Below are 15,534 nucleotides of genomic sequence, written 5' to 3'. Positions count from 1 at the left end.
TTCTCATGTGGGATTCAGGATGTGGCTGAAACCTTTTCTCCGTGGACACGTCTGCTGTCTCTCATCCCACACTGTGACAGGCACATACAAGCTGTCTGAAACATCACAGTCCTTCAGAAAGCAATGTGCCATATAGGCCCTTGGGAAAATTAGGCAGGGGCCGGCTTTCCTAATTATGAGTATCTATGTCAAGACTCTGCAGGCAGCATCCAAAGCTTAATCTCTATCTAGAACATTCTATGTGATACATATTCTGAAAAGTTGGTCACTTCCTATTCCCCAAATAAATTTAGCGCAGAAATTATTTAAACTCCTGTCACTGAACTAGAAGAGGGCACAGGAAGAATGCTAGAACACTCGGGAGGAACGTGAGTATTCCCCATGAGGCGTCACTACATCTGGAGCCCTGGGGCCTGGAGGCGCGGCTCAGCGGTAGAGCCCTGGCCTAGCAGGTGTGAGGCCCTGGGTTCCATCCCCTGTGCACACCCAGAGGGTCCAGAACCCCCCATTTCTGTCCTTTCTTTCCACCTTCCCCTTCTCTTTCTTTCTTTCTCTGCCTTGTTCCTTCGTGTGTGTGTGTGTGTGTGTGTGTGTGTGTGTGTGTGTTCTTTCAAGTTGGGCAAAATTCTCTTGCTTCTTGGAGACAAGAGTTAGAGACAGAGGAAAAGACCCTCTGAGGTGGCAGCAAGATCAGGCGTGTTCAAGGGAAGCCCCAGCCTGTCGTCATGGATGGGTCACAGACACGGCAAGTCAGGCCGGGCCGCTGATGAGCTATGAGCACAGCCAGGCTACAGCCCTGGATGGGAGAGGCTCCCAGGTCTGCTCACCATCGGCCTCAGGTCTTGGGCTGCTGGTCCAGCATCCTCCCTGTCCATTTCCAGGTCCTGCACCCACCACAGCCCCAGGACGCACCCCTGTTCCCCTCTATGTGCCTCCCCTCTGGGTGTGGTCCTCTGGCGGGTGCTCTCCTCTGAGTTGGAGCAAGTATAGTCAGCATCCAAGAGCCTGCCACACCCCTGCTCAAGAGCTGGTCCTGGTCCCTTTTACCAATCAAATCCCTGTCCCCACAGGCACGGGCCTCACGGACTGCAGGAGGCTCCACAGATACGTCTGATTTCCACTCCTGAGTTCTGACCCTACCATGTTCACCCAAAGGCAGAGTTACCCTGCAATCACTTCTTTTATTATTCCTGCTGGAAATATTTCCAGCACCCAGGGGTGACCTTCCTCCCTGTCTCCACATTTTCATGCCTCACTGTATTTACTAGTGTTCCTGTTAATGGAACTGGAGGACGGGGCTGCATACTGTGAAAGCTTTAAAAACTTTACTATCCAAAAGTGTTTGATTCTTAGTAAAGAATGCTTGCAGATACACACAGTTCTTACAGATATTCTACCCACAGAGCTGGGTAATGCCATTCACGCCCAACACAGAAATTCTAGGCTTAATCTCCAAGATAAGAAAGAGACCCTCAGAGACGACCTGCTTGGGAGTGGCCACTCCCTACCTGCTACCATGACGAGTGATATCCCTGGAGTAGGCCACTTCCTGCCATTACTGGGTGCCTTGGTACACTGTCCTGAGGCTGTGCACACAGGTTGGCCATCCTTACACGGGCAGTGACTGTGCAAAGGACCGTCCCTGCCACTCCTGGAGAAAAGGTCTCACACAGCACACACCCATGCACACACCCATGCACACCATACAACACCACACATGTCACAATCATACTCCCACAAATACCACACAAAACACACAACACACCACATACTGTACACACCTCACACACTTCACACATACCACATACTTGTACCACATAGATACCGCACACAGATGACACAGATACACACCACATATAACACAGGCTGCACTCCACACACACCACAACACATGCACACAGACACAACACACACAGAACTGGAGACAGAGATGGTTACTACCACTGTGCTCAACTATTGATCCAAATACTTTCTAAAATATGTACAATTGTTTTATTCTTTTTAAAGAATATTTTTAAAAGATTTTTTTAGTTGTAGATGGGCACTATGTCTTTATTTCACTTGTTTATTTTTTGAATGTGGCACTGAGGATTGAACCCCGTGCTGTGGGGCACATGTGCTAGGTCAGCGCTCTACCACTGAGCCACAACCATATTCTTAATGTGATCAGATAAAACATGTTAACATACTGGATAAGTCAAGTAAAATATACAATATTTTGGTGAAAGTTCTGAGTTTTTAAAAATTGCAGTCAGAATATTTAAAACATTTTAAGACCTAATGGAAACAGTTCACGGGAGATTGCGTGGGAAATTTTCCCTTTGGAAAGTCCCCACGTCCACCTGAATCTCAGCCCCTTCTCATCTCTTCTGTCTTGAAGACAGCAATGGAGGGCCCTAATTGCAGGTCAGGGCCAGCTGGGCATACGGGCACGTGGGACAGCTCAAATATCATTCCCTCCCCAGTTTTGTTTTCTGCCTCAAAACTGAGAGTGAAGCAGGTATAAATAAATATTTAAAAGTATTTTATTTTCAAAAAGACATTTCATAATGGAATATGATTTCCAGACTTGTTGTGCATGTTTATTTCAGTTTATTTTATTCATTCCCTTAACTCAGCACGGCTCTTTAGATTGTGTGTACACGTGTGTGCATGTGTGTGCGTGTGTGTGTGTGTTTTTGTGTGTATGTGAATGTATATGTGTTCTTAAGCCAGCCTACTGGGCTGTGGAAGGCAGAGGATGGAGAACTGTGCTTAAGCAGAAGGAAAAGAGCAAGCTCTAAAAAGGGCGGCGGGTGCTGGACGCCGTGCATGCTCTGTCCATCTCCTCCCGACACGTGCAGTCAGCAGAGTGTCCTCCCCCCGGGACCAGGGGCGCATGTGTGAGATTCAGTTCCGTGCTCAGGCAGTCTGAATCAGGGCTTGAGTGCAGTTGTACTCAGGGCTCAGGGTAAATCAGTTTATCAGAGCAACATGACCCCGAGTCATGTTGGTAAACATGGTTAGTAACCATCCAAGGACTGACCCTGGCCAGTTTGATTCGCTGGCAGATTGAATGCCCTGTGCAGTTGGGGCTTTCTTTGGGCAAACCAGGGAGCGGGGGCCACAGGCCCTTCCTGCCTCTCACCTGCTCCTTCCCCATGCTGGCGCAGCTAGCCCCATTGTCACAGGGATCCTCCATGAGTTAGGCCCCTGCACTCCTTGAAGATGCAAAAGCAGGGGCTCTAAGCTGTCCAAGGACATCGCCAAGGTCTCAGAACCAGCGCCTGGCCCACCACCCTGTGTAGGCCACTTGGATCAGTTGTACTTTCCGTGATGGTGAGCGTGTGGGTGTGATCTTAGCTACACGCAGATGTTTGTAAATCTGAAAAGACTTTGAGGAGTTGTACGTTTAAAGTTTCATATTAGATTGGGGTTTTATCCTAATCCAGTGGATCTGTATCAGTTATGTTCAGGAAAAGGAAAAGAATGATTGAATGCGGAAAGACCCTCCCTCGGAGGGGAGCGCTTCCAAAGCATCTGGGCCATAATTATTGGCATTTGCATGCATGACGGCCACCTGCGTGAGCACACTTTTTTCTCATTTGTAAGCCATCTGCTGAGACTTCCAAATTGTGACCTGTGAAAGCTGGCCCCCTGCTGGTCTCCCCAGAAGACACGTGGCCTCTTCAGGGCTGTCCTCAACAAGACGCCCTGCCCACAGAGCTCGCCCACATCTGCCCCAGGGCGGCTCATACTGGGTCTGAGCTTCTGTGACCTACCTGCCACCCCATGTGCGTGACAAGCCTTGGCCACCAGATGCTTTAGTTAAAATTCCTCCTTGATGGTGCATCCAGTTCCACCTTGATCCTTGGTCCAAAGCATAAACATTTTAAAAGGACATTTCCCAGCCAGCATAATTGAGAAACGGGAGTCCATTTATGTCCGAACCTCCGCACAGTGCGCTGATGGAAGGACAGCCAGTAGGAGAACAGGAGGGTGTGTCCAGGGCCTGGCCTTCTTGACACTTCCCCTCCTCTCCAGCCTGCTGGTCCTCATTTCACTTCACCCAGAGACCACAGCTCAGAGGCCGAGATTGTGGGCCGTGGACGCGAGTGTGTGACCGCTGACTCCCCAGCCAGGCTCTCTGCACCCTGCCAGGATGCTGGCCTCAGGCAGGCTGGCCCTCTCTCAGCTTCCTATCTGTCACAGTCAGGCAATGGAAGCTGTGGGGCTGCTGGACTGATTCATGAGGTCCGTCTCAGGGCAGTGCCGACGCCTAAGGAAGTGCATCTGGCACGTGGGCCACCTCTGCTAAGGCAGGGGAGCAAGAGAGCTCTTACTGCTTTTGAAATGTGCCCAAAGGTGGCCACCAGACAGGAGGATCCCTGGACCCTCTCACACCCGGTCACCTGTGGTAAACGGCCGAGCACGCGCCACCCAGCCACCACCAGCAGCCACTCCACCCCAGGGCTCCTCTCACCCCACTGTCAGCTCTGCAGGTGGCTCACCTGCAGACCCAGGGCTGCTCACCACGCAGGCTCTCGACACATCATTTCCAGTGTTCCCACACTGCCACAGGTGACATGCTGAGGACAGGACCACATAATGTTCCATCCTCGAACATCCTTAGCTGGTCCCACTCCAGAGAGCAGGCGGGCGGGTTCTGCAGGAGTCCTGACACGCCCCAGCGACACCCCGGGAGTTCACTCCAGGTGAATAGAGGAGCTTGCTGAGCCACTCGCTCTGACACAGTTTTTTCCCTATTTAAGTATTTGATTTGATTTTTTCAGCTTTTTTAAGGTATCCTTGATAAATTAAAACTGCACATTCAAGGTGAGCACATGGAAGTCCTGGCAGACGCATGCACTGTGAGCGGATCAGCAGGATCAGGCTCAGGAGCGGACCCACCACCTCACACACGTTTCCTATATTTTTCCCCTAAAAGATACAAAGTTTCACTTATGCAAGATGAACAGTTCTGGAGATCTATTGTACCACCCAGTGACTACAGTTGCTGCGTCACCCACGTGGGATCTGTCACTGGGACAGGTGTTAGCTCAGACATTTGAGACAAAGTTAGGCACTTGAAAATCTGTGGATATTAGAATTTTAAAAAATAAAAACAAACACCTTAACTTGCGGGAGCTTTCTAATGAGCAGGAGGGAATCACAGCGTGAACCCGAGCTTGCTGGTGCTGGATTCAAGGGCCACTTGTGGCCAGCAGCTGCCTGGGGCTGCAGAGTGGCACCTGGGCTGGGGCTGACACTGCACTGGGATGGCTCACTCTGAGCTCCGGGTCAGTGTTCTACCTGCTCTTCTGGGCAGTCAGCTGTGAGAGGTTTTGCAAATGGCCATGCATGGTGTCGTTGTCACATGGGGCCTGCGTACTGCCCCTCGAGTGCTTTCAGACAGTGGGGACAGTGTGGGAGCACCGATGGCTCCAAGGTGGGACTGTCTTTTGTTCTTTTCCTCCAGAGCTGGGCGAGATTAAGAACGTCACCACCACGCAGCCGTCCCTGGAGCTGGACGGGCTGGAGAAGTACACCAACTACAGCATCCAGGTGCTGGCCTTCACCCGCGCGGGGGACGGGGTCAGGAGCGAGCAGATCTTCACCAGGACCAAAGAGGACGGTGAGACTGGACGGCAGCGGGTGGAGAGCTCAGCTCCTGGCTGCGTGCCCAGGGACACACTGGGCTCCTGCCAAGTGGCGGCACTCCAGGCCCAAAGCCACCTAGTCACTCTCAGCCTTCCCCACTAGCTGCTCTTGGCCTCACTCGAGGAAATCCTGGCTGCCCTCAGGACACTCTGCAGAGCCACTCAGGCCCCGGCCTCCTGGGCTGCCTGCCCTCTAGCCTCCCTTGGAGCCCCTTCCCCATAACTTGTAACCTTTCTCCCCTCATTCCCCCTCCCCCTCCCCCTCCTTCCCCCTCCCCCTTCCTCTCCCCCTCCCCCTCCCCCTTCCTCCCCCCTCCCCCTTCCCCTTCCTCCCCCCTCCCTCCCCCTTCCCCTCCCTCCCCCTCCTCCCCCTTTCTCTTTCCTTTCTCTCCCCCCCTTCTTACTCTTCCCCTCCTCCTGTCCCTCCTCCTCCTCCTCTTTTCTGTTTCACTTTTTGGGGGGCCAAGTATTATTTTAAACAAAAATACCTTTAATCTCAGAACCTCTGCACCTGTTTTGTGTCCTCTTAGATTACCTGTAGGGCTTCTCACCACAGCGTAAGCTCTGATTATCACACCTTCCTCTTGAAAATTACATGCTGGCATAGGTCATGGTATTCTGGGTTAGTTAAATCGCTTTAGAAGGCCTTGCTTTAAGAGCTTCACATATGTTTTTGGTTTGGTTTTTTTTTTTAAATTCTTACAAGGGTTCATGATGATTGGGTAGAATTCTAAATCACTCTTCATTCTGTTGGAGGCTATTAATTCTTGCTCTTCCACACAATTTGGATTGAGTCATGTGACCATTACCCAAACCTGCACAGACCATACAGCAAAGGGCTTCCTCTTATTCTCAGGGAGACCCTCAGGTGCCTTCTCTGAGCTATTTAAGGGACAGTTCTGTTCCCATAACAGCAGAGCAGCTGCCTCCAGCTCAGTCAAGGAGGCACAACTGACGTCAAGTGAACGCCCTTCAGAGTCGTCCAGAAACGTTTCAGCACAGAGTCACACCAGAGATGGTGCCAGTGCAGGTCCCCACACACCCCCGGGCCTCCTGACTTGGCTCCCCACCTCCCTGTTGTTCAGGATGTGGTCACCCAGGAAGTGGAGGGTGGGGGCGAGAGAGCAGTTACCGTGGCATGTTACCTCCTGTGTATTTGTAGGCTTGATGGCTAGAATCTCAATCCTGTCCCCTCCCACACGAGTCCGGGAAGTAAAGCTGGGGACCCAGGTGCGGAGGCAAGGCCTGGGACTTCTCCGCAGCCTGTCTACCCACTGGCCTGATTTCCCCGCACTCAGAGGGCCCACTTCCCCCGGCGCTGCGCACCAATCTCATGCACTGATGTCAGCAAACGGGGCCCTGCTCCCTGGTCAGCCCCCTCTATCCACTCACACACAGGATTCCCACTGCCACTCGGTCCCTTCCCAAGTCAGAGCATCTGTTCACAAATCAGTCCTCACCAGCCTTAGTTTTTCTACAACACACAGTAGTTCCAAGGAAGGTGCAGGTCTCAGCCAGTTCTGCTCAAAGACGTTAAATTAGTCACAGTGCAGTGCCGTCAGCAGGCCACTTATCCTGAGCGATGTCCACCAGGCTAAGCCTGAGCGAAAAGAGCCACAGATGGATTTAAAATATGATAACCAAAGAGCTATGTGAAGGCCAGCACTGTCCCTGCTGCCCACGGGGCTTGGAGCACCTCACCTCACCCTCTCTGGGCAAGATAGTCCTCATGAACAAAGCCGCCGCAACTGGACCGCGTGCACCCAGTGTAGAAAACAAGCACCAGGAGCCACCCACCTGGCTTGACCCCAGCGGGCTGCCCCTGCTCCAGATCCTGGTTTCTTGCTCTCCACTCCTTCAGAGCAGGGTGGAAGGTTTCTTTGCATTGCTGAGGAATAACACAGATGTCACTGGGAGGATTATTTAAAGAGCAAATGGATCTACAACACAAATTTCAACATTGGCATCTTTCAGGAGAAGGCACAGAGTTCCAATAAGAGGCGAAGGCTCTCCGTGGCTCCAACAGGCTCACAATTTTGGATCAATTCTTAACAAATCCTCTAGTTTTAAAATCATAGGATTTAATCTCAAACCTTGACCCCCAAGACCCAAGGTCTCGTTGGCTGAACAACTCATCCCTGCGTCTGTAACCAGCAATGACAATGTCCAGCGACCGGGAGATCCTGCCTTGAGGGTGCCAGATACCCAGAGAGGGGTCCAGAATTCCGCTTGTGCTGGTGGCCTGCAGAGCCGAGTGTCAATATTAATCAGAATAAATCAGCACTTTCAAAAAGAAGTGGAGCAGAGATTGGGTGGAAGGAGGGGGAAATCTAATATCATGATGAGTTCATCTCCAGGAAAAATTCACTAATTTACCAAAGGTGAAGAACTGTGCCAGCCACCTTTGTGGTCTCAATATCTGATTTAAATGATGTTTGAGCAGTTTATAGAAGTGAGTGTAATTTTTTGTCTGATTGATTGAAGGAAAGGACCAAGGCTAATCATCATAGACGGAATACTTAATCCAATTAATGCTACATGTCCTGCTTGCACTTCTACTTAGGAGGTCTCATCTATTTGAAGTTTGGCTTACACTGCCAACTTCAATTAAAATATGGATAGAATGCCAGTAAAATAATTGCCAGTGTTCATTAACTTCTTCCTCATTAGGCATTATTTAGGCATATGTTGATGTTTCACAAATAAAGAGAAATTACTATGTTAACTACAAACTTCCAGTGAGCCCTGTATGCCTTACATGGTTCGTAACCTTTGGCCCTAACCCTATAGCCTCAAGAGGCCTAAAGGTGCGGGTGTGTGGTTAGTGTAAAGAGGTCACTGGGCATCCTAAAGAGAGAACTTTTATCACCAGTAAAGACAAAATGTTTACTTTTGCAAAAGATGACTTGCAACTGAATTACTGGTTTAGAGAACACATCTTCTGCACTTTTAATAGTTTTCTCAATCTTTATCTAAGGATTTTCTTGGACTTATAGACACATTCTCAGGTAGGTGGTCATATTGTCAGGCCAAAGGATGACATCTCAGATCCTTAAATTTTAGGACCCTTTAAATTTCAGGGCCATGGACATAGTCTTGTAGTCTGCAAGTTCTGATCACATTTCAGATTCACTTCCTGGGCACCAGCCAATGAGAACTTTTACCTCTATTGTTGCAGTAGGAATGCAGAAGATTATTTGCGTATGTGTCTTTCTACTTTTGAGCACAAAACAATTAATTCTGAATTCTAAAACATCTGTGAGATCCTAATATCATTTTATTTGCCAAGAACAATGATCTAAGCACAGCCATGGGAAAAGAGAATGCAAATAAAATATCGTCCATTAATTTTCAATTGCCGCTTGCATTCTGCAGGCATCAGCTAGTTTCAGCCTTGATCTCTTTATGCAGAAGTAAACATCATATATGTACAAATAGAGACGGTTGTGCTCAAGCTCCAATATTTGCTGAGCATATTGCTAACGCACATGGCTGCGTGAGGTGCTGTGGGGGAGAAGGCCGGCCGTAGGTAGGATTCGTGATCTTTGCTCCCCCTACCTTCGATTTACAGTCTCGTTGGTGGGACATCTGAACATGGAGCTTAGAGGAGAGAGACATAGACACGGGATGCCCTGGGTGCTCTGGCCACCCACACCTCGAGCTGTAAGTGCCTGTGTGAATGGGTCTCAGTAGACCTTCCAGGTAGGGTGTGTGTGTGTGCGTGTGTGTGTGTGTGTGTGTGTGTGTGTGCGCGCGTGCGCGCTTACACACCTGCATCAGTGCTGCCCTCAGCTGACAATGAAGGCATTGGCCCCGTGGGAAGGCCTGCCCATCAACACTGCTTAGGACTCCAGAGTCACTAACCCTGTGGCCTGTGGGACAGTGTCCTGTGCACTCGAAAGTACTGCAGCAATATGACAGACCTGTATATCCCGCAGGGGATTCTCCACCTGCCACAAGCTCCCCAGCCCATCACAACTCCCTACCCCAACACACTTATATGGGAGCTTTTCCTTCTTCAAAGCCAGTGGTGGAATGGTCTCCATGCCTTCAAGTCTTTCTGGCCTCGGGCTCCTCTTCCGTTTTAAATACTTTCACTAGTGCAGTATAGTTATACATAACAGTGGGGTTCATTGTGACATATTCATGTACTCATGGAATATAATTTGCTCCATTTCAATCCCCAGTATTTCCACTTTCTCTCCCGTCTCCCTCTCCCTTCTTCCACTGGTCTTCCTTCTGTTTACTTATTGTTTTTTAACATGGTGTTTTATAGATATGCACAAGTGGAATTCACCATAATGCATTCACCCATGCACAAGCGTAACTGGCTCAATGCTGCAGTTTCTCCCTTTTCCCATTGGCCCCCCTTGATCCTCCTCTCATTTAAGGGGCTTGTTGGGTTGGGGCAGGCCACCCAGGAGACTGACTTTTTATCATATATCTTCAAACACCATCACCTTTGCCATATAAGGTGACTGGGTCATGGGAGTGATCCAGCCATTGTAGTAAGAATTACCACCCTTGCTCTGGGGCAGGGGCTGTGCAAATATGTGCTGAGCAGGATGGTGACCACCTTAGAATTCTGCCTGTCACACTGTAGCTAATGAAATCATCTTCCCACTCTTCAGAGAATCTGCATTGAGGATCTAGTATGTTCTGGATACTGGTCCAGGTCCTAGAGACAGAGCAGGCTGAGGCAGCACTGGCTCATCACTCCTGAGTGGGCTGTGACAGTGCAGTAGGGAAGAGTCTAGAGGGGACATGGGACCCTGACGTCTAGCCTGCTGGTCAGGGAGCGCTCCCTGGAGGAACTGACATTTAGAAGAACATGAGAAATGAGTAAGTTTTCAGGGAAAATGTAGAGGGCAGGAGAAAGTTCCAGAGAGGGATCCCATGGCCCTAGATCACCGTCCACCCAGGGCCTGGAGGAGGACACTTTCAAGGACCAGCATTAGAGAACACCACCCAGCCAGGAAGGAGCCCAGCCACTGGCCTGTCCTGTCTACATGGACTCAACACAGCACTCAGGAGAGGAAGAGAATTCTAGGCTCTGGCTCCTCTGACAGAGAAGACATCCGGGACATCTCCTGCAATGAAGGTGGGAAGGAGCCAGCTTGGGAGAGAAGGTGCTCAGCCCAGTGTGGACGGTCCACCTGAGGCCCCCACGGGATCCTCGCGGAGCTGCGAAAGGCAGTGATGAGCTAAAACAGCAACGGCAGCTCAGTGGGCGAGTCCTGGCCTGGCCAACTGGGAGACGCCAGAAGACAGAATTCTCTGGAGGCTGCACCCTTTATTTCAACCAAGTAACCTTGGAGTCAGAAATCCATGAACTCCTGTGGCCGGGAATAATGAGATGTAGACCAAGTAGGTTTCCTAGACCTTCATGTTTAAAAAATAAAAAGAAGAATAAAAAGATTTCCAAAATGTCGTCCACCAAAATGTTGGATAATGAAAGATTCTGCCTTGATTTTTTTTTTTTAATGAGTAGAGGAACCCCTCCCTCCTTCCTAATTCACACATAAAGAAGCATCTCCAGAGGAAGACCTTCAACTGCCGTGGAAACATCTTTCTTTTGCTCTCATATTTCACTGGTTTACACAGTAATTAACACACAGCCTCGTGTGACACAAACAATGGCACACACAGCCTGGAAACGAGCCGGTGGCACTTGGGCTCCGGGAGAGACACAGGCTGCTGGGAGTGCCCAGCAAGGGGGACATGGCCAGCAGGAGTGCCCGGCAAGGGGGACATGGCCACAGGAGTGCCCGGCAAGGGGGACATGGCCACAGGAGTGCCCGGCAAGGGGGACATGGCCACAGGAGTGCCCAGCAAGGGGGACATGGCCAGCAGGAGTGCCCGGCAAGGGGGACATGGCCACAGGAGTGCCCGGCAAGGGGGACATGGCCACAGGAGTGCCCAGCTAGGAAGCAGGGAGAGTGTTGCTAATCCGGGGTGTCTGGAGGATGAAAAAGTCACAAGCGCCCTCTTCCCTGGTGTGCAGTAGGAGTCCGGGGGCTCTAAGCCAGCCTGTGGAAGTCTTGATGACCCCTCACCTGGGGGAAGCCCGAGGGCCAGTGCCCAGGACAATGGAGATGTTCCAGGAGCCACCGCTCCCTGGAGCTCCCTCGTCTACTTCACTGCCCACAGGACTGGCCAAGAACTGACATGGAGACCTTCTGTTTCCAAAGGGTGACCACGTCCAGCCCACGCTGGTTCTCCCCAGAGCCACTGGTTGTTTTGTTGAGACTCAGAAGAGTGAATGTGACAATGATGAGAACCACATTCGACTCCCAGAATATCCCCTGAGCAGTTCCGCTGTCCTCAGAGGAGAGACTCGGGGATCCTCCAGGGCTCCCCAGGGACTTGCTGATTGAATTTCAAGGCCTCCCTTGGACAGGAGCCATCACCCATGGACAGTTAGACCTCAGCCTTGAGGCCCCCGCCTCAGAGGTGCCTGTGTGCCTTCCCTTCTGCCGGGCCTTGCCCTCCCACCGTCTGCCTCTCAGCCTGGAGACGGAGGACGGACGGGGAGGGTGTGCAGTCAGCCTCTGCCCTGCCCGTGTGGCACAGCATGGCTGCCATTTCTGCCTCCTCGGGTGGTTTGAGGAAGGAAGTTTGCTGTGCCTACATACCTACCGCCACCCCTTGACCAGAAGACTCTCCCATGGCCACATTGCCGTCCCTCTCTGGGTACAAAGGAGCCACAGCAGGTTCTGGGCAAGCAAGAGTGGCCCCTGGTGACCAAGGCCATTCACCTTCATACCTCTCTCCCAGAGGCAGACACCCATCCTTGCCTCCTCAAAGTCACAATGTTAGAAGGAACAAGAGTGACCAGAAGCTAACCCCTCCAGCTCTTCAGCGATGGGAAATCACGGGGACCAAAATGGAGAAAAAAGTCTCTCGAGGAGAGCAGGAACTAGACCTGTGGCTGTTAGTTCTTAGGCCGCCATGAAATGGTCTCACATTTCTGGAGACCAGAAACCCAAGACCAAGGTGTGGCCACAGCTGGATGCCCTGAGGGCTGTGAGGGCTCTAGGGCTGTCCCCTGGGCTGCAGGTGGCCTCCTCTCCCTGTGTCCCTTGAAAGCATGTTCCCATTGGGCACGCGGTCGCCTGTATCCATCTTGCCTTTTTAACATATTGAGGCAGGGCCCACCCTAATGGCCTCATTTTAGCTCATCCGCCCCTTTAAAAGTCCTTTCTCCAATAAGGTGGCTTTTCTGAGGCAGCTGGGGTGAGGACCTCAGCATAGGCACGTGGCTCTGTTGTGTCCTGGGGGAACCCTAGAACCAGGACCCCTCCTGGAGCTGAGCGGGAGGGGCCCCGCCGCAGCGGGTCCTATGGGGCGAGGCCAGTGCCCCTGTGCAGCTCCCTCTTGTGACTGAGCCTTGGCCTTTTCCAGTTCCAGGTCCTCCCGCAGGTGTGAAGGCAGCTGCGGCCTCGGCCTCCATGGTCTTCGTGTCCTGGCTCCCCCCTCTCAAGCTGAACGGCATCATCCGGAAGTACACTGTGTTCTGCTCGCACCCCTACCCCACAGTAAGTCGGTGCTCACCAGGTGCCCTGCAGCCCCCGGGGTGCGGCGCGGCTGTTCTGGGCAGTTTGCTTCGTTGCCCACCTACTTGGTCTTTGTGGTGGTTGTATTTGTCCCCGATTGTCTGCACCTACACAGGGAAGTCTGTTAGACCTCATTTGAACACACTCCTGCAACTTGATGAGGGACGTGGCTGTGAGAGTCATTGTTTATGGGATGAGTCCCCAAGGCACGGCCAGCGGCTCTTCAAATCCAGAGCCAGGGGCCTCGACTGCGCCTTAATTGACCCTCAGTGGACAACATGGACAACATGATAACAAAATGATTTGTTATCATTAACGTTGTCACTGCTGGTCCCGATGATCAAGTGGAACGGTTTCTGAGACCAAGTTTGAAAACTTACCAAAGAAAGAAGTTGCCGAGAAAAGAGAACAGAAAAGTGGGCTGCCGACACTCCCTCTGTGGGTCTCCCGCTCCTGGCTTAGCAGGTCGCAGGTGGTGCTTGGTGAGCATTTGTGGAGTGAAGACAGGAACTCCTTTTGTTTCTATTGCGATAAAATATATATCATGTAAATGTTACCACTGTAACCATTTCTAATTAATATCGTGCCCCGCGATCCCTGGCCCAGAACTTTTCATCTTCCCAAGGTGAAGTTTGACACTCCTCAGCTAGTCCCTACCCCCACAGGGTGCCCAGCTGCCCGTCTACTTCCTGTCTCTGAGTTTGACCCAGGGACCTCACATGAAGAGGATCACACAGCGCTTGTCCTTTCCGACTGGCTTATTTCTGTGAGCGCAATGTCCTCAGGGTTCATGTGGGAGCAGTGTCAGAATTCCCTGATTCTGTCAGGCTGAGCAGTCTTCTCCAACTAATTCATTAACTTTAACTAAAGTGACACGTTTCCCAAGTCCAGAGTCTGTAGCGCCCTGAGGCTGGTGCAGGGCAGCCGGGGAGGGCCTGTGTGCAGCCCACCCAGCTCCAGCTCTCTGCTGAGAAAAGTCACATTGTGCCTTCTCTGACATATGTCAGCGCAGTGCCTCTGCCTCCAAAGTACAGATTTAAACGCAAAGAGTTGGGCTCCGGAACATTTTTATGAGTTCCCTGTTTGTCCTCAAATATGCCCATGAGCTGTCACCAAGCCCAGGGTGCAGAGCAGCAGACTCCTCCAGGAGCAAGTGCCTGCAGTCCTGTCCTCTGCTCAGGGTAGCAAGTGTCTGAGGACCCCCCAGCATAGCTTCTGATTTCCTCGGTGGCCCTGTGTGTCCCCATAGCTACCAAAGAGATATAGTCATTGCTGAAGAGGCTCACTTTCCACTTGAGCTTATTTTCATTCATTCATTCATTCGTTCGTTCATTCATTCATTCATTCATTCATTCACAGAGCCATTAGTCTATCTCCTGTAAGTCTCATCTCTGCTATTTTGACTTCCATAGCTAGAAGGGAATTAGCAGGGCACTGGAACGCCACCAGATTACTGTCATTCTGTCCTTCCAAAGTGATCTTTGTTTTCAAACTAAAAGTGTGAACCTGGTAATTGGAGCTGGATCTTAGTGAGGGGTGCATACAGGGAGATCCCCTGGCTGGAGGGAACAATGGGTCACAGCAGGCTCTGTCCTCCAGCCTGAGAAGTACACACAGCAAAGCAAAGAGCCAAGTATCGGTTCCCAAAGTAACCAAGGAGTCTGTATGATGTGGGGGGAGTGATTTTCCCAGGGGCCCTCTCTCGTTCCTCATAGATCACAAAATTGGAGCCGCCAGGACCAGCTCAGTGAGACCTTATCAAAGTAAGAGGAATAAGATCGAATCAACCAGAAAAGGTGGGAAATAACTGAGTTTCTCACTGCTTGACATTTTGCAACCACTCTGAGGGCATCTCTGCTCCGCCTTTTGGCTGTATTAAAGAGCACTACAGATGCAGGCACAAGCTGGTCACTCGGTACCCATGGGCTTCTGGGCAGCGTCATCGATTAAGTTTTACGAGAACCTCCCAGAAACCAGCTCTTTCCTCAGTACTCAGTAGAGTGAAGTGAACTCATATCAGTTTTGATCAGTCTCCACAGCTACATTACAATTACTCTACTTCAAACCTCATTTGAGACCCAATTTTTTTTTCTTCAATATAATACCTTTACAGGTCAAGATCAGAGAGAATTAATACATTTCAGATAGTGAATACTTATAAATTCCATACATTGCTGTTTTAATATGGAATTAATGAGAAGCTACAAATTACTGGAAGGGTAGGATTTTGTCGTTGTTTTTCCAACTTTAATTTATGTGAGTCAATTTTAAGCCAGAAAACAAGACTGTCAAATTGTTTGAAGTTTGTGCATTTCCAGCTATGTGTCAGAATGAACACC

The 15,534-nt window shown here is 50.8% G+C and overlaps 1 protein-coding gene across 1 annotated transcript in view; it reads left to right on the top strand.

The window, feature by feature from the left end:
* The window catches only part of Dscam (DS cell adhesion molecule), a 546,865-nt gene that overhangs the window by 454,747 nt on the left and 76,584 nt on the right, over positions 1 to 15,534 (top strand). Inside the window, exons 19-20 of the mRNA XM_077795550.1 lie at positions 5,459 to 5,614; positions 13,044 to 13,177. Coding sequence (XP_077651676.1) covers positions 5,459 to 5,614; positions 13,044 to 13,177 — 290 coding nt within the window. The remainder of the gene's footprint in view (positions 1 to 5,458; positions 5,615 to 13,043; positions 13,178 to 15,534) is intronic.

Source organism: Urocitellus parryii, chromosome 2, assembly GCF_045843805.1.
Source record: "Urocitellus parryii isolate mUroPar1 chromosome 2, mUroPar1.hap1, whole genome shotgun sequence".
Classification (NCBI taxonomy): domain Eukaryota; kingdom Metazoa; phylum Chordata; class Mammalia; order Rodentia; family Sciuridae; genus Urocitellus; species Urocitellus parryii.
This window is presented reverse-complemented; position numbering and strand designations above follow the sequence as displayed.